The sequence below is a fragment of the Lissotriton vulgaris genome, chromosome 11, assembly GCF_964263255.1.
Source record: "Lissotriton vulgaris chromosome 11, aLisVul1.2, whole genome shotgun sequence".
Taxonomy (NCBI): domain Eukaryota; kingdom Metazoa; phylum Chordata; class Amphibia; order Caudata; family Salamandridae; genus Lissotriton; species Lissotriton vulgaris.
In genome coordinates, this window is record NC_141699.1 from 862306266 (window position 1) to 862328237 (window position 21972).

Genomic DNA, 21972 nt, shown 5'->3' on the forward strand with positions numbered 1-21972 from the left:
ATGCCACACAATTACACTGCACTCAATGCAACATACACTCCACACAATACCACTCACTGTCACATAATTATATGCTACATAATTACACTGCGCTCAACACAACATACACTCCAAATACCACTCAGTGGCACATAATTACAAACCACATAATTACACTGCACTCAATGCAACATACACTCCAAATACCACTCAGTGCCACATAATTATATGCTACATATTTACACTGCGCTCAACGCAATATGCACTCCAAATACCACTCAGTGCCACATAATTACATGCCACATAATTATACTGCACTCAATGCAACATACGGTCCAAATACCACTCAGTGCCACATAATTACATGCCACATAATTACGCTGCACTCAATGCAACATACAGTCCAAATACCACTGTGCCACATAGTTACACGCCACATAATTACACTGCACTACATGCAACATACACTCCAAATACCACTCAGTCCCACACAGTTACACAGCACATAATTACACTGCACTCAATGCAACATACACTCCAAATACCACTCAGTGCCACATAGTTACACAGCACATAATTACACTGCACTACATGCAACATATACTCCTAATACCGCTCAGTGCCACATAATTACACGCCACATAATTACACTGCGCTCAACGCAACATACACTCCAAATAGCACTCAGTGCCACATAATTAAACGCCACATAATTACTCTACTGAATGCAACACACAATACCACTCAGTGCCACATAATTATATGCTACATAATTACACTACACTCAACGCAACATACACTCCAAATACCTCAGTGCCACATAATTACACGCCACATAATTACTCTATCGCCCTCACTCTATCTATCGCCCCTCACTCTATCTATCTATCGCCCTCACTCTATCTATCGCCCTCACTCTATCTATCTATCGCCCTCACTCTATCTATCTATCGCATCACCACTGCAGCACCACAGCATCCCTCAGGGGCGCCACAACATCACTATGCGCTACCACAGCATCACTGAACGCCACAGCATCACTACCACAACATCACCCAGCGCAACCACAGCATCAATCTGTGCAACCATTCAACAACAACTGGTTCAAATATGTTCTCTCAATGTTTCAAGCTTTATTACAATTGTCAGAAAAAGATGTTAATATTTCACTTCTGTTCTTGGATTTGTCACAATAAAATACACTGAGTATAATCTTCCCAAAAGTTTAAGCTATTGCCATTATAAATGACAATAACTTTTATTTAAGTATTAATTATTAAAAAAAATAAAAGCCATTGTTATTTGTAATATCAATACATCTAAGTCACGTAAATACAACACATATTGCATTGCAAATGCTATAGGTGTCACATTTGCGAAAGTGATAACTATTGGCATTGTAAATGACAAAGCTATTAATTTCGCTATTTTGAAAACCAACACATAAATAAAAAAATTGTCATTTACAATACCAATAGCTCAAACTTTCCTAATGCGAGACCTACTGCATTTCAAATGCTTGTTAGAATTGTAGTTGTTAGCTGTGTGATAGTTTAAAGCATAGCATTAGGCATGCGGTAATTTATCTGAAAAACGTGCCACAGAGAGTCCTTTGTGCTGTGTTAGGCAGTTTAGATTTCAGAGGTTATGTCTTGAAAGCCCACAAAGAATATCCGAAAAGAACCAGGAGCTCACACAACTGATGAGCAAGGACAATATTCAGTGCATTGGCCAAGTGCACTGTAGTGCAGCTGAAACCTGATGGTGGGCTCAGCATTTCATCATTGACTAACACGCGTGTTAACACTGCAGTCCAAAGGTTTCAGATCAGCTTGGTTTTGGAGTTAGTCGATATAAGTGCCACCCTGGGACTCCAACTTCCGAAGAGTGGAGGATAGACTTGGAAGCCCCAAGAGGACCAGCGGTAATGCCTGAAGCTGGCAGCGGGCTGTGATGCGATTTGCAGCACTGCGCTCTTAGAGCACAAGCCCAGAATATTTATACTTTCAGTTGGCCTTGGCACCAGCACTAATTAATGGCTGATTTGACGGAGCCCTGAGTGGAAGGTAGTGGTGAAGATGCAGCCACCACATCATGTTATAGGTGTGCACGTGCATTGAAAATGCATGCACATGCTTACCAAAAGGCACAGTTATTGTTTTTAATTAACCATCCTAACATGGAAATAAATGTAAATAGCGTGCCTGGCAGAAAGTGGAAGTGAGGCGGAGCACTGGCACCCCTGAACTGGCCTGGCTGCTGATGCGTCCGTGTGCCATCCCTACCCCTCTAGCAGCACACTTAGCTGCGGCATATGCCCCCTGCAGCCCTTCACGTTTTCCCTCAAACATAAAAGTAACAGGAAGAGACCGCACCCCCTGGGGTAGTGGTGATGAGAGGTAGCAGCAGACTGTCAGACACAATCCATTCTTTCACGCACCCTCACTCCAGTGGGCCTGGCGCCTACCTGCGGGTGCCGGTGTGGCTCGACGGCTGCTGCATGTCAGGGGCCAGCGCTCCTGTGGCTGTGTCGGAGTTGCTGTTTCCAAGGCTCCTGGGGGTTGTCAGGGGCTTTGACCGGTCGCTGCCACCAGGAGGGAGGACACACAATGGCCTCTACTTCTCTGGCTGCCGCTCGACTCCACTGGAGCTGCTGCCAGTGGCAGGCAGGGGGAGGCGTGGACAGCCCGGGGCTCCAACACAAGCAGGAGCGCTGGGGCTCAGGCGGCGCTTCTCCAGGGATGGATGTGGTGGGTGAGGGTGGGAGGGAGAACAGTCGCCAGAGTGAGGCTGCAGGGGGGGCGCGGGCTCAGCTGCAGACGATCCCAGGACAGACAATGTAAAAGTAGCACAACCGATTCGGAGCCCACAACACAGCGAAAATATGAATAAATAAAGTGCGTGCGGTGTACCTAGCGGGTGCCGCGCTCATTAGAGTATTAAAAAACAGCCATACAACTTAGAGCCAAGAGTATAGTAACAATTATAATTAGTTAAAAGCTACACAATAGTTACCCCAAACTCACATAACACTTATGGTGTAAAAAAAAAAAAACATTATTAGTTAAACGTAACCCAATACTAAACGCACAAGCCACATATGTAAGTACAGGTAAAAACAAGCATTGGCCGCGCAGCAGTAAAGCTGCACGGCCGTGAAAGGATCATCTGCATAATAAAAAAAATTCATCCTGCAATAAACATTAACCAGCACCCCCACTCTCCTACCTCCTCCACCGCCCAGGAACTCACAGGAATGACGGCACAAACGAAACCAAAAAAAAAAAAAAAAAAAAGGGGCGGGAACAGTATACCGAATCCCGCCCCTCCAGGACTCCCTGACCTGCCTCATGGTTGCCAAGGCAATATTTCTGAAAATATTGCCGTGCTACCGTAAGGCAGGTCATGGAGTCCTCGAGAGGTGGGATCCAGAGCAGACAAATCTGCTAAACAGGAGCTTTTTCCAATGGCAGGCCTCCGTTTCAAGAGGCCTGCCAATGGAAAAAAGGGGCGTGGCTTCATGCCATACTGAAATCCCCTGCTCACAATATCTCTTTGCCTGCAGCAGGGCCTGCCCTGCAATGCAGGCTTCGACCTAAAAACTGCAAATGAAATACTCCTGTGAAATACACACAGTAAAATAACGCAGAAGCAAAAAACTGCAAATGAAACACTCACGGCACCATCCTGAAGAAAGCCAGAAACAGAAACAGGAACCGGGAGCACCAGCGTTCCGACCGCAGTCGGAGCAGAAAAAAAACAGGCATCGCGGTAGGTGGGAGGGGCTTATGTAACTTTTGAATACTGGCGTTGTGATGGGCTGGGTGGAGGCAGGACTGCCTCACGTTGTTAGGACTGGGTCGGGGAGGACCCATGAGGGGGTAATGTTCGCAAATTTTGAATTCAGGTAGCTGCAGTGGAAGCTTTGCTTCTTCATGGAACAGGCACACATGGTGGTAGTAGCAAGCTTTGTTCTCTCACAGAAGGTAGCAAGTGCAATCTTCCAGTCACCACAGAACAGACCTAGTGGGGGAGACTTGTACACAAATTCATCATCATAGAACATGTAGTGTTAAGGCATGAGTGACATGTAGGTTACAGACAGGTCTGTTTAGTGGGTGTCTAACTCAATGAGAGGAGAGTGGACGAGTGAGGGAATATGAAAGTTCTGATACCATTCCCACATACGTGATTTTTCATGACAGCATCCTAATAGTCCTGATGTGCTCATCTGGAGATACGTTTTGTTTATTTTTTGGTTTTCGATGTAACCCTGCCCCAATTTAGAAAACATCTAAAAACACGCCTTTTTAAAGAACACTATATCAGGATGCGATATCAGTTTACGTAGACTTTCGAAAACTAGCTAATCCTCCAATCACTCGTAGACTATATTTGTCTTTGACCCGGCGCAATGTTACACTTCCTTTCGGCCACCAGCATCCGAACTTCGCACAGTCTAATAACAAGCCGTACTGCCTACCACCTGATGGTTAAAAGAAGCACACGTATGTTACGTATAACAACTAGCAAGTAATGTCATACCCCTTTAAAGGTTAGCAGTTGACAGACTTATTGCTCACTTCAGTGGGCAACGCCGTTCATCGAATACCCCCTGGCAGACTCTTTAATGCAGATATCAGTGAGATCGGATGAAATAGCACAATCTTTCAATTTCCAATACGAGAATCGTAGAAAAGTACGGAACACTGAGGTGAGTAACGCCCTCTGACGATGTCCATGTGGAAGGGTCCTGGTTTCAAAAGCTTTGGCAATTATGCCTCTTTCCCCCGGAGGCATTAACACTTTCATTTCCCTTGCCACACCCCCTTGAGCTGTCAATTACTGGTCCCACCAGCTTACCTGCGTCCATCATTCCCAGCTGTTCGACTGGTCTTCCACCTCCGACTTCTAGAAGACCACTAAGATAACAGGATAGGGCTTTAGCCTAGCCAGAAAGCAGCATTGTACGTCCAATAATTGACGAATAGAATCATTGGATTTGTCTACCAGGAAGCATACTTATCCAATCAGAACACACGTCTGTGTGAAGACAACAAGGAGGCGGTGGGGTCAGGTCATTTAAGCTCTGTAATACCGGAAGTAGGACAGACGCACGTATCTCTAACAGCAATTAGCTTTACTTTGAGTGGAAAGAATAGGGGTACATTCATCGATCGAGCGAACAGGACCGGTTCGTCAGAGCAGAGTGAAATTAGCCCAAGCCGCTCAACGCGCAGTCCGTCTCAATTTTGATTCTGTACATATTCCGGAAAGCTAGAATCGTTTTACGCACAACACACACGTAAAATGTTTAGCACAGAGCGGCTTAAATTTGAATAAGCTTATGCTCAACATACAAGTCACTGGGTTATTCGAATCATGTTGTATTTGATGTTGCTGGAGATAATAAAGGCTATATTTTGCATCAATGTACCACTATGAACGTATGAGCAGGATGCCATGTTGTACGGAATTCGATAAGTACTTCCGGATTAAACAGCTGCTAAGTGAAAAAGCGCCGCCATCTTGATGTACGGAAAAGCAAAGCTGCTGCTCCCACCCAGCTGTTGTCCCTTTTTAGTGTCTCACCGGTAATCTTGCACAAGCTTCACGGAGATGGTGATCTGTTGCGCGGCCGTCAACTGCTCCAACCGACAGGGGCAAGGCATTCGGGGATCTGTCTCGTTTCACAGGTACACATTCTATAAAAACCGATAGGCCCTTAAAATTGGACAGCCTAAGCTAGTAACCTCGAGGGAAGTGGGCAAATGTAGCTTGACTAGATACCGGTGGTAGCAGTGGTAGCATGATGGGCTCTGCAATCAAAGACAGTTAACCCTGCAACCGAACAACACTGACATACATACACGTATCCTGCAACATCTAAAAACCAGTGGCCACCAGACCTGGCTCTGCAAAAATGACACGAAACTGAAAAAACACATGGTCAATAGAGTCATTTACGTACAGAAGAACACAGCCAACTTAACTTATCAGTTCCGAAAACGTAGTTTGGAGAGCTGTAGTGTATTGTTTTCCTGACGTCTCTGGAGTTATTTATACTACAAGAGCGAAACATGTATTGCTTCAGGAATACAATTAGTTTCTTGTGTGGTAATTTCTGATAACACTAAGCGATACGATCATTAGTAGTTCCATTCATTGAGCGCACGCATGCTTCATTACTACTGCAGTCTTGTTTTCATTGTTATGAGTGGACTTGCGCAGGGTGAGTGCAATAGAGAATGTTTGTCAACCGTGTGGTATTGGTCAGAAAACAGTTATGATTTGTGTTTTTCACGTAACTGTTGCATGCAACCTTCTAATCAACAGTACCATTCCACTGGTAGTGCAATGTGCCATATTTTTTCAGATTCCTTTATTTTATTTTGAAAGTGTTATGTTGCGCTACCTTGACCCTTGGGTATCAGAGTGCATTACATATACAAAGAAAAATTGCATTGCATAGCAGGACATCAGGATGCAAAAGATAAACCAAAAACATAATCATTAGGTATACAGTGCAGGGGAGGGAGAAGAACGCAGGTGGGGTTGCATCTGATGTCTCTAGGGAGTGTGTTCCACATCCTGGGGACGTTACCAGAAAAGGATCGGCACTGGGTTGTCTTCTTTTTTAATTTAGGAGGGATGAGGAGAAGTGAGTTGTAGCCTCTCAGAGTTCTGGAATTTCCTGCTTTGACCAGTTTGCTGTTTAGGTAGTTGGGGGAATGTGAGTGAAGGATTTTGTGTGTGATACAGGCCATTCCAGACACAAGCTTAGACATACAGGGAATAGGGAAACCCTGCTAAGCCGTTCTCTCATATAGCTTTGGCCTGACCCCCCCCCTTAAGCAATTCTTTGTAGAATGGAGCAGTGATTGTCTAATAAACACGTTTTTTTCTTCTTTTTTAATTGGTACTTGCCTTTCCATTGTTACTGAATTACTAGTTAGTTTTCCTATGTTGCATGTTTGGCGTTCCTTATTCATTTGCTTATTGCGTTCTCTTCAGAAGTAAAACTCTGCTATTGTGTGGTGGTAGGCCCCATGGATCAAGTATGACCTGGCTCTGGAAGGATACTGTTGTTGGCTAGAGGTCTACAGTTTTTCATTTTTGAATACCATTTTTTTAGTATATAACATGTGGGTTTGTTTATTTACATATAGTAACTAAAAAGCCAAATACAGTTATAGTTATGTTAAGGTTATGGTTATTTAAAAAAAAAAACACTGAGAATTGCCAGTTATCACTAACCAAATCGTGCATTGCTCATGTACCTGTCACATATGTCATCACAAATGACAATCATTGGCATCACAGTTGACATCACATTTTGCCTCACCAGCAAAACAGACCTGGCAGCAACAGAAAAACAGAAGGAAACCCAGCTCACTGTAATATACCATACAAAAAAGTATTTACATTTTGTTGTGGCAAAAATAGTCAAGTCAAAAAGTTTATTGTATAATTAATTAAAATGATTACAATTTCCACACAATAAAAATAACAGTATCGAAACAGTTAAAATTTCATGATTATTTTACAGCTCAGCCTAAAAGATATTATAAAATACATTTTTTAAAAGTTTTGGTCAAAGCCGGCTCCTGCCCTCTCTATGGGTTCTCAATCAGCTTTTAAGTTCAGTCTATAATTTTCATGGGAGTCCCAGAATTAGGATGGCCTTGGTGGCCTTCCTCCTCAGTGTTCCACCTGCTCAACTTGCACTAAGCATTTTCTTACCTCTGCCAGGGATTTTACTACCCGGCAGGCCAACATTATGGAAGAGCCTCCCAGACAACTTGTTACTGCGTGTCTGCAAGTTCGGATTTTCAGCTAGTTGAAAATGGATTTCAAATACCGTCGCCTCTGGGCCATAACTGCTGGACATACACAAAGAAAATGGGATAAGGATTTGGTTTTATATCCGCAAAGGGTACTAAGTCTTTTGAGACGTGCATTCCCATCCGGTAGTCTATATATGATCTTTTTAAGTACCTGCTGAAGTGAGAAAAGAGATCTGCTTGAGGTTTAAGTGCTGAAAAGGAAGTGATGACGGTCCACCCATGCCGGCGTTTTACAAGTGTGTTTTTATCCTCCAGGAAGGATTTCCTTTTTGCTGCCTCATTGACTGATCTACTTAAACCTGCTTTGTCTGTCCTGGTTTTCCACGCTGATTCTAAATCAAGCTCTGTCAGACAGATATTCAAGTGCCTTCCCCAGGCGCTCTGAGTTTCACTATCCGCCTGTTGTTTAATTCCTCCCAGCACAGCCAGTCCATGGTCTCTGGGTCAGCGGAGCGGAATTTGTGACATAGCTTCACGAAGCCGCTCATGCTCCGGAATTTCTGATTTTGCAGTCCAAATTCAAGCTGTACTTGCGAGGCTGAGGTGGATTTTGGCAGGTTGAAGACAGCCTTGTAGATCTTTGTCTGTAGGTCGTTTAATAGATCAGACTCCTTGCCACAACCAAGTAACTAGACCATAAGACAGGGTGGGCAGGATTTGGGCAGCCATGACTTTCAAAAGATGCTTGTAATTAGGACAGTCCAGTTTGGTTTTTAATAGTCGGTAAGCAAAAATTAACGATTGGGCTTTAGCTTGTATTACTGCTTTCTGCTCCTTGTGTTTTAGTCCTTGTGCTATTATGATTCCGAGGTATTTGTATGATCCTAGTTCTTCCACCGTTGCTCCGTTTGCCGTCCATTTATACTTGATCTTTTTTGATTCTACTAGACGGACAACTTTTGTTTTTGCTTTATTTAATTCCAACATTTCCCGTTTCAAATATGATGTTAGTTTGTTTATTGCTCTTTGTAGACCAATAAGTGTTTTGCTTAACACTACCATGTCGTCCACATATTTTAAGAAATTTATTGGATTGTTGGCCAATAGCGGTGGGTGACATTCAGCAGTTTCCAAAACTTTGCTGATATCTGATAGGAAAAGGTTGAAAAGACTGGGAGCTAACACGCAGTCTTGTTTGAGGCCTTGATGCATTGTGATACTTGAGGTTGTTCTGCCTCCGTTACCTAGTTTTACTCTTGCCCAAGTGTTGTTGTATAGGGCTATTATGGCCTTTAAAAGTTGGTTCGGCAGGCCCCAACTGTTTAACTTTGCCCACAGGTGCTCTCTGCTCACCCGGTCAAATGCTGACTTTATGTCAATAAAACAGGCATAAAGCTGCGATCCCTTGCTTACAGCTTTTTCCATTAGGACTGACAAGCAGGTTAAGTTTGTTATGGTTCCCATCCTTTGCCTGAACCCTGTTTGAAACTTGGGAATTATGTTTGTATCTCCTATCCAGTCTAGTAGCTGTGATAGAATACAAGAGGCGTAGAGCTTGGCCTCCACATCTATTAAGGATATCAACCTGTAATTTGCGGGGTTGCGATGGTCTCCCTGTTTAAATATCGGGTGAATAATGTTTCCTTTCCAGGAGGCGGGGACGTCTGCATGTTTATATATGTGACTGAATAGGGGCGTTAAGATCTCTGACCAGAAGTCAGGGTTGTGCTTGAAGAGTGCGTTTGGTAGCCCATTCGGGCCTGCTGCTCCTTCTGTCTTTATTCTTGATATTATGCCTCTCAATTGTTTTTTGGTGGTTAGATGGGCCGTTTCCGTGGGCCCATTGACTCCTTCCCCATTTTTGTTTACTTTGTGATCCAAGCTCTTATTTCCGATTTTTGTCCCCTCTTCAAACGCCATCACCCATGACCCTGTAATGGGGCCAGGGTCTGTATTACAATACAGAGATTGCATGTGTAGGTCCCAAGTTTCCTTTCCGACCCCTGCTTCTTGCTGGAGGCTTGCCCCTTTATTTAGATCATTGATGATACCCCAGAAGTCCCTGCTGTTTGGCAATTTTCCCGCACTTAGTAGTTTGTTCCAGATCGTTTCCTTGTATGTGATCTTCGCAGTCCTCAATGACTTTCTATAAATAGTCCTTGCTTCCTTCAGTTTACATTTGTCTGGAGAGATCCCTATTCTTTTTGCTGTGCAAATGCTCGGACCTCTTTTGCGACCTTTCTTTTTTTCGCTCTTAAGTCCATGTTAAACCAAGGCTCCTTCTTGATGTTTATACATTTTGGATTGCATAGTTGGAAACTTGTGCAATAGGTCCAGGATCAGCTGCTCCCAGATGGTTACACATTCTTCCTCCGGTTGGGGACCTAAATTGGACATATAAACTTTTACTGTGTCCTGAATCTTTTCCAACCCCCCTCCGTGCCACTTACATTTTTTTAGGTTGAACTTTACGGCGTGCTGTAAAAGAGGTCAGTCTTTGTGCCCAGGTGAGCGCAATATTCATTCTCGTTATTAGGGGGAAATGATCGCTTTCTATCCGTTGGTCAATTTGAAATGATTCAATACTGGGGATTAGCTCATTGCTTATGATTGTATAGTCTATTATTGAGTGGGCCTTGCCACTCAAGTATGTGACGCCTGCCGGTCTGTCCCCCTTTGTATTACCATTCAAAACTGACAATCCCAGGTCTCCAAAGGTAGTTGTTAATTTTTGTCCGCCGCAGGTCGCTTTCGTCTTCTCTTTCACCTGGCTTTTTCTATGAGGTCATGGTTAAAGACCCTTGAGATAAACAGTGGGCATTGCGCGTAAGATCTTTGCATCACTTTTATCAAAGATATTATGTTTGCATGTGTTTCTTTCTGGGTCTTCCTATCAGGATTGATGTAGACGTTAATTACTAAAAGTTGCCACTTTTGAGTCCCGGATGGTGGCCTATCGATGATTCTGATCACTTGGGCCCAATTAAACCCTACGTCCAGAACGTCTGTTTCCCAGTTGTATTTTTGGGCTACGTATGTTGATAATCCGCCACGGGGATGCACGAAAGTTGCGAATCTTTCGGCAAATATGTGATGTTCTTTGAACCCAGGGATTGAAGTGGGAGTTAGTTTCCATGACTCTTTGATCAAGATTACATCTTGTTGTTGAAAGAAATCCAGCTTTTCATGGTCTTGGGCCATTTCTTGAAAACCGTGGACATTCCAAGAGCAAAACGAGACACTTTGCGGCCTTTTTGCCTTCTGAAGTTGCTTCCGCTTTTCTGCTGCCGTGAGGAAATTGGGCTCTGGGTTAGGTATGTTTATTTGTCAGGACCATGGGAAGTAGTAATCACAACGGGGAAGAAGGGTCAGAAGGAAAATGTTTAAAGACCTGCCCAGGGTGGAGTCCCCCAACAAGGACCGTGGGAACCCATGACCAATCCATCCTATCCATTCCTTGATGTCCAGTTTTTGTATGTTTTCTAGGGTGATGACCCTGTTCCCTGTGCCTATGACAAAAATAGCATACAGATATTGCAAAAAAAAAATTCTTTTCCAGTAAACATTAAATAATGTAATATTCTTAACCCCTTCGCTGCTCATGACGAGCTCAGCTCGTCATGAGGCACGGTTGAGCTGTGCTTATGACGAGCTGAGCTCGTCATGAACAATGGTATTCAAAGAATATCAGCACAGGAGGGGAAAACCATTTGCAGCCAAGGTGTTAAATAGAACACCAACAATGAAATTCATGTTACGTTAAAACAAACCTCATAAGGACTCTCACCCTACATATATACCCAAACATGCACAAAAATAAAAAATGGGCTATAGAAACAATATCGATCTAGTACAGTTCAATTTTATACAGTCTAGAAACTGTGGTCATAATCCTTTTATCCTCCATAAAATATGCTTACCTAAATTTGGGTGGACCTTTAATTTTTGACACCACCTATACCAGGACAAAACACAAACAATGACCACCATCAATCGATATGGAGGACTACAAATGTAAGTAAATTCAAATATTCACCTCTGTGGTTGGAATGAATTCTTCACAACAAAAACACTGAACAGAGAGGTATGCTCATAGAAATCCTATTACAAGTAAGGTAGCAACATTCAATAGACAGAATTAGCCTACGGCAGAATGATAAAAGAGCACAAAATGTCCACTTGATAAGGAAAATAAAGAACATTCTGTGATCTTCATTTTTTTTTAATAAAGATCACTGTGTATGGCATAAGATTAAACCTCTATTGTAACCCAGTTGCAAGTGAACACCTGCTACTCCCAAGTCCATAATGAATTCCCCTTAGTTTGAACAATAACACACTAAACATGACCACATTTTACAAAGTACTTAACATAGAAAGAGGACCAAACACCACAAATCCCCTTTGTAAGAGGTTTGAATATAAACACAAATTGTAATGCAGATTTACTAACCATTTATAATTTTAACTACTATTTCAAAATTATGAATACAATAAAATAGTACTAAAAACTAAGGAACAACAAAATTGACTATGAAAATATAGTTCCAGAGTCTAAGTATTGAACATAATCTTCTAGCTAAGAATATAATGTTAGAAATTGGATTTTTGGTAGACTAGGGCATGTGCCAAAGCCAGGCAGAAACCACCACTGTAGTCAGGATAAGGGAGTTACACTCCTAAAATAACCCCTGCTGGCCGCCTTGGTAGCTTGGCACGAGCAGTCGGGCTTATCTTAGAGACAGGGTGTAAAGCATTTGCACCTAACCAACAGTAATACAGTGTAAGCACTAAAAAAGGACACCACACCAGTTTAGAAAAATATCCAATATTTTTATATACTTAAGACAAGACCAAAAACGATGAAAATCCACAATACAGTACTTAAAAATCTTCAGTTATCAAAATATGCTTGAAAAACAGTTACTTGATGTCGATAGCTCCATCTGGGGCTATCACGGTGTCGTGAGCAAAAAAATCCAAACAGTTCTGGCTGACCTCGGTGTCGCGGGCCAGCTATGGTGTCCGGAAGACATGCAAACAGTACCTTTTAGAAATGCAGGGCGTCTGCGACCTCGTTGAGCTTCTGAAAGCATGGCGTCCGTAGGCGTCGGTTCCGGAGGTCGGTGCAGGAGTCACCAGGGCCCTCTAAGTCACACACGTTGCAGATCAAACTCCTATCTGTTGAAGTCAGTAGTGCAGGCGTTGGGTGCTGCGGTGCGAAGTGCAACGGTGCGGCGAGTGGTGCCCTCAGGTCACAGTGTGAGCAGCGTTTCGGTGGCGGAGTCCGATGGCTTAGTCGTGAGACCAGGGTCACGGTGTGAAGTGAATGCAGTGCTCGTCGCAGTGCTGGCAGGTCGCGGTGCAAGCAGCGTCGTCGTCGTTGCTGAAGCGCTGTCGTCGGCTGAGGAACTGGAGTCGATGGCGCCGGAGTCGGTAGACCAAGGCTGCGGTGTGGGATGGGAGCGGTGCCCTTGAACCGTGGTGCAAGCAGCGGTGTCGATTTCAGCGTGGCACGTCGTCATTGGGGATACCAAGGCGTCGTCTTGAAGCGGTGCGGAGTGCGGTGCCCACAGGTCGCGGTGCGAGCAGCGGCTCGGTGGCAGCGTTAGAAGGCGTCGTCTGTGAGACCAGGGTCGCGGTGTGGCGTTGTGGCTGTGCCCTCCGCAGTGCCTTCAAGACACGGAGTCAACAGCGGCGTCGTAGACATCATCGGGTTGCTTTTCTTCTGTTGCAGCACAAAACACACAGTCCCCAGTGTGGAGGGCAGAAGAGCTTGAAGTCTTTGCTGTTCCTGAGACTTCTTTAACAAGGGGCAAGCTATACCTCAAGCCCTGGGAAAAACTCACAAAGTAGATTGCAGATAGTCCAGTCCTTTCACTGCCCAAGACAGAAGCAGCCACTGCAGGCCAACACAGCAAAGCCCACAGCAAAGTGGTTGCTCGTCCTCACAGCTTCTCCGGCTCTTCTTCTTGGCAGTCTTCTTGGTCCAAAAGAGTTCTAAAGTTCAGGGGTCTGGGCCCCAGTATTTATATCCCAAAATCCTTTGATCTCTTAGGCAGAGAGTGTCTGTGCCCAGCCAGAACCAGTTCTGACTTCTCTGGTGTGACTTCCTGGCAGGAGGTGTAGACTGCATGGTCGGAGGCAGATCAAGCACTTTGAGGTGCAAGGAAATCTCCTCCCCCTTCCCCAATTGCAGCCCAGGTCTATTCAGCCGTTTCCTGACCCACCTAGACTATCTGGAGCCACGCCTGATCCCAGCCTTCTGTCATCCAAAACCCAGACAGGCAATCCACATTCCAGCAGAGGCACACAGGATGACTGAGCAAGAAAATACCTACTCTCTAAAAGTGGTATTTTCAAACACAGAATGTAACAAGCATTGGTATTGCCAATAGGTCTCGCCTTTCGGAACCTTATGAAGTGTTTAGCCATGCAGCACATTATCCTGGGTGCTACAACATCTACTGTTACTTAACATGCCACTGGTGACGTGACAAAGCTATGTACAATAAGCACAACATAAAGTGGATGCCTGAGCTGGAGGAAGATGCTTACGTTCAGAGACTTGGCTCACGCACTCTTCAATTCAATCCACTTCACCTCGGTTTCTCACAAGCATAAACCAGTGCTGCAGGTATTCACCAAATGTATTACAAAGCCTTGTTAACCACTTCCTATTGGGATGTAAATGGACTTTGAAAGACCTGTGAAATGCTCTGGTGAGGCTGAGATAAGACCTGACACACTGTCCATGGAGCCCACAGCAGTTTGTGTGTGTGTTTTTTTTCCCCCTGTCCGGGTTGAGACACCAGATGGGCTGCTAAAGCCGTCTAAGGGTATATATCATGCTCCCTAAATGTCAGACAGCCAGAGATGGGAGCAGTCGGGGTCATGGAGGAGCAGGGACACAATACCATGGGTTGAAATAATGAACTGCAGGGTGAGGAAAAGGGAATGGGAGGAGGTCGGGTAGCCTGGCATGTGAATTACAGCACATTAGCCGTGAACATTTGAAATTGATGAAAGGTATGTGAATCGGCATCAAGGCAAATTAGCATAACACAATCAATAATGTTTACACAGTAAATGGGGAATGGTAATGGGGCACTTCTAGGGTGGTGGTGCCGATAATTCTTTTTTTTTTTTTGTGGAAAACCTTTATTTTTAAATCAAAGTACACAGCTATTTAGCCATACATCCCGGAGGCCAGGCAGCATAATATCATTAGAACGGCTGGTGCACTCATAACGTAGTGTAAAATCGTACAAGGTTTATTTTTAATGTTATAAGAATTAAGAAAAACGAAATTGAACAGAAGAAAAAGAGCACCAAACTAGTGCTAGAAGGCAAGGCAGAAGGACATGTATGCGACAACACCCAGGCCAGGGGAAGACTAGGCCGATAATCCTGAAAAAATACACATATGAACAGTGCCAAATGGATGACCATGGGAGGGAAAGAATGCAGGATGTGTCTATTAGTAACACTTGGGTTGGAGCCATAGGCTACGGAGATAATCGTTCATCCAAGGGGGCAGTGTCAGGCGGGAGACAGATATCACCCCTATATTCATTCCAGGCCCCCCAGATCTTATGCCATTTCTTGGGTTTCCCCGGGCCACATATACTGTTTTCTCACAAAACATACACCAATCCATGTTGGCCTTCCACAATGTCACGAGGGAGGTGACGCCGCGCCCCACTTCTGGGCAATCTCACGTTTTGCCACCATATTACCCAAGGTGATCCATTGGGTTTGCGCGCTGTTGTAGTCCGTGGGGCCCCATACATTCAGCAGGCAGCGCCTGGCCTCGGCCAGCAAGTCCACTCCAGTCACCTCACTCATCACCATGTGGATACGCCTCCAATAGGAAGCGACCGCATGACACTCCCAAATGATGTGCATGAAGGAAGCCAATGCACCACAACCACGCCTACAGAGGCCATTGGCCGAATGGCCCATATGTATCAGTCGGGGACCGGTTACATAAACCCTATGTAGGATTTTCAGCTGGACCAAGCGCAGTCTAGCCGGGATCGCTACCTCCTTGGGGGATGATACCGCATACTGCCAATCTTCGTCATCCAACTCAACACCATCACAAACCCATTGCTCTCTCACACCAAGAAGAAGGTCAGTGCGGACATTGATTAGTTTTTTGTAAATCAACAAGATGGCACTGTCCGGCATATGACCGTCCAGTACCCTGTCTTCCAACGGGGACGACTCGGGGACCTTCTCACCCTCCGGCATCACTGCCAAAAGGGCGTGCTCCAGTTAGGCGTACCTAAAAAAATTCTGTCGCTCCCAGCTGAAACTCCGTCTGTAGAGCAGGGAAGGATTTTATTTCACCCTTGACCATCATGTCCTCAACTTTAGAAATACCAATCAGGTCCCATCGATCAAACCCCTTGGTATGCCACAATTTGCCCAATAATTCCGAGTCGTAAAGTGGAGTAGCCATTGTGAGTCGTCCTTTCCATCCCTGCGCTTTTGTGACCGCCCTCCATATGTGAACCGCTGTCCTAGTCTGACCTGTCATTCTGCCATCCAGAGATCTCGAGTACAAAGCCCTGTAATATTTCCCATCGTCCAGGAGCCACCGATCCATGGCGTAACCCGGACTTACAGCAGGACCATAGAAGCCATGATTGAGAGCGGATAGTTGGGAAGCCCAATAATACCTCCGGATGTCAGGCAACGCAATACCTCCGTCGTACCACGGAAGCGTAAGTTTAGTGATAGCAATGCGCGGCCTGCCGTTCCAGAGAAGGGCCCGCTGTAAGCTCTCGACCTCTCTGAAGTACCCGGATGGGACCGGGTCCTGGGTATTCTGAAGCGCATACAAGAATCTGGGCAGGGACATCATTTTGAACAATGCCGCACGTCCGGGCAGGGAAAGCGGCAGCTTCCGCCACCCCTCTACATCCCGCCGAAGGCGCGCAAGAGGGGGAAGCAAGTTGTTCGCATAACGTGTCTTGGTATCGACTGAAATGTAGATACCCAAGTATTTAAACCCCTGCCTCGCGACCTGTATGTTGCAATCCCTCGGGAGTCGCGGAACCTCACCTCTCAGAACATATAAATGTGACTTCGACCAATTGATGACCAGGCCTGAATGCCTACCAAAGGTACGCAGCACGTCACACACCACGATAAGGGACTTGCAAGGAGAGGTGAGATAAAGCAAGATGTCGTCCGCGTATAAAGACACACGGTCCTCAAATCCGGGAGACCACTTTATCCCGCTAATGTCCGGATGAAATCGCAGCCACGCAGCCAGAGGCTCAAGTGCCAACGCAAACAACAAGGGCGACAGGGGGCAACCCTGCCTGGTGCCCCTGCGGAGAGCGAATGACGCAGATACGCGACCATTGACCGTAACGTTAGCAAGTGGACTGGCATACAGAAGCTTGACACAATCCGATGAATTCCGGACCAAATCCAAACTTTGCCAACACCGCCCACAGGTAGTCCCACTCGAGGGAGTCGAAGGCCATCGTGGCATCCAAAGACGCCAACACGGCCGGCTCACGGAGCGTGCGGACCCTCGCGAGGGCCCCGTGGAGTCTCCTAAGATTAAGGGCGGTGTTGCGGTGTGGAATAAAGCCAGATTGATCTGGATGAACCAAGTCGCTAATCGCGCCAACCAGTCGGTTAGCTAGCAATTTAGCCAAGATCTTAGGCTCAGCATTCAGCAGAGAAATGCGGCGATACGATCGACACAGGTCTCTGGGCTTCCCTTCCTTATGAATGACCACGATGGTGGCCAATCTCTGGTCCGGGGGAATCGTACCCACCTCCCGCGCCTCTAGGAACATGTCTCGTAAGGGCAGGGCGATGACATCTGGCTTTATCTTGTAGAGCTCCACCGGGATGCCGTTGGGGCCGGGCGCCTTGCCGGACCTCAGGGAGCGTATCGCGAGAGCAACCTCGTCAGCAGTTATATCTCTATCCATGTCATCACGTTCAGTGTCCGACAGGCATGGGAGGTCCACCTCTCGCAGTAGGGCATCAGAGTCCACCTCAGACATCTCAGAGACCGAAGTGTAAACGGACTCGAAGTACTCGGCGAAGACCGTGACTATAGCGCTGGGGTCGGTAACAGCCACGCCGTCCTCCCCCAGCACTTCAGGGACCACTCGGCTGGCCCTATCCTTCTTGTCAAGCCATGCAATAAGCTTGCCCGCCTTGTCCCCAACATCATAGATCCTCCCCTGCTGTTCTCTGCCCATGATCTTAGCCGCATCAGTAACAGTGGCGCGGTACTCTGACTGCTTAAGCGAGAGAACATGGAGTAGGTCCGGTGTCGGATCGGTCTCCAATTGGGAGTCAAGGTCCGCGATCTCTGATTCAATCCGCACCACGTCCGCGTCCCTACGTCTCCGCACCTCGGCTATTAAGGAGAAGGCCTCTCCTCTCAAGACAGTCTTAAAGGCCTCCCATAGGGAGACAGCTGATGTGACCGAGCCTGTGTTTTCGGAGAAATAGAGCTCAATGGCTTTGGCCAGGAGTCCACGCGTCTTAGGGTTACGGAAGTACCACGGGTTAACCGGCACCACCCTCTCGGATACCACGATGTCAAAGTCAAAGGACACCCAGACCGGAGAATGGTCCGAGATGCCCCTGGCCATCAGTCGGGCCTCAGAGACCGCCGATGCGTGGGCCGCTAGAGCCAGAACGTAATCAATTCTGGAGAGGCTACCGTGAGCTCCTGAGTGGAACGAGTACTGACGCTGGGTAGGATGCAAGAGCCTCCAGCAGTCAATAAGCCCCATAGTGTCCAAGAAGTCGGGAAGCCAGGACTGCGCACCTCGAAGATCTCTGGATGGATGCCTGTCTAAGGTCCCCGAACCAACCGCGTTGAAATCCCCACCCACAATAAGCAGGCCCTCAGGCAAACCCAAAATGGCGCCCCCAAGATCCTGAAACGTGGTTGTTTGCAAACCAGGAGGGACGTAGACAGAAACCAAAACTAGGGTACGCCCCTCCCACCTACCCGTGACGGTGACGTAGCGCCCCCTCTCATCAGTCACGCTGGATTCTATCTCGAATGGGAGAGACACGCGCACCATGATCCCCGCCCCCCGGGACCCCGAAGAGAACCCAGAGTGTGCCACCATCTTGAAACCCTTTCTATTAAGCGCATGGCACGTGTTACCTACCAAATGAGTTTCCTGCAACAAAATAATACCAGGCATACATCTCTTGAACATTTGTAGTACTACACCTCTCTTAATACGATCCCCCAGCCCATTAACATTTCAACACAAGACATTCAATTTCTTACCCCCCATCGTCAAAGTGCAGGCCCATGCCAGCCCTAGCGGGTAGCGTCGCTACGAAACCATATGCAGCACAACCGTTACCTTGCCTTGAAGTCGAAAAATGGAAAAAGAGAACAAGTGAACAACAAAAAACCCAACCACCCCCCACCCTGCACCCCTGCATCAGACTAAAGAGCCCCCCCAACTAGCAGTGTGCCTGTCACCCCTAGAAAACTACACTACAAAAAGCCCCTAGAGGAGAAAGGAGGTTACCCTATCCCCCCCATCTCCCGTTCAAGAAGTAAGGATAGTAACTAAAAGTACAGTACTGTGATACCAACTGCCATGGGCAGTCCCATTGTCCGAAAAAGGTCTGAAGGATCATTTTACTCCTGTTGCTCAGAGCCACCCATTGCTCCTTCCGACTGTTCCTCGTGTTCCTCGCGCCGTTGAGGCAAAGTGTCCAGCCAGTCTCCTGCAACCTCAGGCAAGTCAAAGAACAAGGCACGTCCGTCGTGCTCAATACGCAGTTTCGCAGGGAACATCATAGAGTACTTCATCCCCAGCTCCCGCAGTCGTCGTTTCACGCCCGTGAAGCTTTGCCTCCGCCGCTGAACCGATTGGGTGAAGTTCGGGTAGAAATTGATATCTGCTTTTTGGTATTTCAGCGGCCCATCTCTCCTTGATGCCTGCAGGATAGCGTCCCGGTCCCTAAAGTTGAACACACGGGCAATGATGGGCCGTGGAGGGGCACCCAACTTCGGGCGGCCTCCTGGCAGTCTGTGGGCACGCTCAACCGAGAAGATCTTGCTAAGGCCCCCAGGGGCCAGATGATTCTGAATCAAGTCTTCAACAAAGAGGTCGGTGGCAGACTCCTCGGCCCCCTCCGGAACACCAACAATACGGACATTCTGGCGCCTGGCACGTCCTTCGAAGTCATCAAGCCTACGTGCAAACTGCACGTTTGCTGACTTCAGGTTCCGGACCTCTGATTGCAGGTCCGAGACGTCCGTGGTCAGGCTCGAGGTTTTAAGGTCAAGTGATTTGACCCGATCGTTGGTCTTGCCCAGATCGGCTCTGATCAGGTTGACCTCAATGGCCAGCGTGTCGACCTTGTGCGCTAGGACCTCGTGCTGTTTATGCATCTCGGCTTTTATACCCTCGATGGCGCCCATAACGTCCCGGAGGGTTGGGGCCAAATCGTCCGGCGACACCTCTCGATGTATATCCTTGGGTCTCGCAGTGGCACCAGGCGAGCTCTTAGGGTGGGCATACCGCTCTATGTTGTTGGATTGGGAGTAGGTTGATTTCCTGTTTGACCGGGGCTTCCCTCTGTCGGATTCGCCTCTGCCCGCCATGATAGGTGAACGACCACCACGGTTAAGAACACCCTGGGGCTTCACCGGCTCACCGATGTGACGAGCGGTCGCAGCTGTCCCCGCCTTCTGTTCTGTACCAGCACACTCCGTAACTCCGCAAGCTCCGCTTCGAGGCAGAGCAGTCACTCCCGTTCCAAGCTACCTCCGTGTGGCTGTGTCGCACTCGCCGGCCCAAGCACGGGCATTGGTCACGTCGCCGTCCCCAAACTTGCACACGGTGTAACTCCACCTAGGAACGTCGGAATCTCAATCGGACAACGAGTCCCGCACCAGCAGCAGTTCACCTACAGTATTCCACTATCGTGGATCAGGATAGACGACAGGATTAATGTGGAGGAACGGAGGGTCTTCAGAGCTCCGAGCTTATGCGGGCCTCTTGGTTGCCCGCGAAGCTCCTCTGGTGCCGATAATTTTGAATATGCCATTAATATGCTGAGGTGGTCAATCTCCCTGATGGACCACCTCAGCAGTTTTGGATTCTCACCCCTCATTTGCATCAACCATCTGAGGGGCCTGTGGTCTGTCTGAAGTCGGAAGTGAGTCCCAAACTGGTATGGTTTCAGCTTCTATAGTGTCCAGACCACAGTGAAAGCTTCCCTTTCTATGGAAATCCACCTCTGTTTCCTGGGGATTAGTCTCCGGCTAAGGAAGACTACAGGCTGGTCTAGGCCCTCTTTGTTCAGTTGTGAGAGCACCATTCCCACTCCATGCTCTGAAGCGTCAGTCTGCACGACAAATACATTGGATAAGTCGGGTGCCTTGAGCACGGTTGCCGTGCACACGGAGGCCTTCAGAGCATCAAAATCCTTCTGACAGGACTCAGTCCAGATCTCCTTCTTGGGCTGCTTCCGGGAAATCAGCTCTGTTAAGGGGGCACAATGGTGCCATACCCCTTAACAAACCTCCTGTAGTACCCGGTAAGTCCTAAGAAGGCCCTCACCTCTGTCTGGGTCTTGGGGGGGGGGGGGGGCTCCCAAGCCAGAATGGTGTCAATCCTGGGTTGTAGGGGTGCCACCTGGCTGCTTCCTATTGGTGTCCCAAGCACACCACGAACCCTGCCCGATCTGACACTTACTGGCCTTGTTCGTAAGAACTGCCCTCTGCAGCGCCTTCAGCACTTCACCGATGTGCTGCAAGTGTTCTTCCCAGCTGTAATGAACACTGCGATGTCATCCAGGTAGGCGGCACTGAAATCCTCAAGCCCAGCCAACACCTGGTTGACCAACCTCTGAAAGGTGGCAGGGGCATTCTTCAACCCAAAGGGCATTACCCGTAACTGGTAATGTCCTTCCGGGTTTGAAAATACTGACCTCTCCTTGGCCCCATCGGTTAAGGCAATCTGCAGTACCCAAACGTTTAATCAAACGCGCTGAGGAACTTAGCTGTTCCCAACCGATCAATGAGCTCATCAGCTCTGGGGATGGGGTGTGCGTCAGTCCTGGTGACTGCATTGAGCCCACGGTAGTCCACACAAACCGCAGTTCTGGAGTGGCACCGGGTGCAGCAGCCTTTGGGACCAAGACCACTGGGCTGGCCCAAGGACTATTGGAAGGCTCG

At 47.3% G+C, this 21972-nt stretch overlaps 2 protein-coding genes across 4 annotated transcripts in view; one reads left to right on the forward strand and one right to left on the reverse strand.

Moving 5' to 3' along the window:
- ATG4B (autophagy related 4B cysteine peptidase) overlaps nucleotides 1-5078 on the reverse strand; it is a 552878-nt gene extending 547800 nt beyond the window's left edge. Inside the window, exon 1 of one of the 3 annotated variants that reach the window (XM_086944003.1) lies at nucleotides 4843-5078. In XM_086944003.1, the coding sequence (XP_086800129.1) occupies nucleotides 4843-4855 (13 nt within the window). In that variant the 5' untranslated portion in view covers nucleotides 4856-5078. The other 2 variants (XM_086944004.1, XM_086944005.1) reach the window with 2 other exon arrangements.
- A 468-nt stretch (nucleotides 5079-5546) lies between these two features.
- THAP4 (THAP domain containing 4) overlaps nucleotides 5547-21972 on the forward strand; it is a 452859-nt gene continuing 436433 nt past the window's right edge. The window contains exon 1 of the mRNA XM_086944008.1: nucleotides 5547-5675. Coding sequence (XP_086800134.1) covers nucleotides 5599-5675 — 77 coding nt within the window. The 5' untranslated portion in view covers nucleotides 5547-5598. The remainder of the gene's footprint in view (nucleotides 5676-21972) is intronic.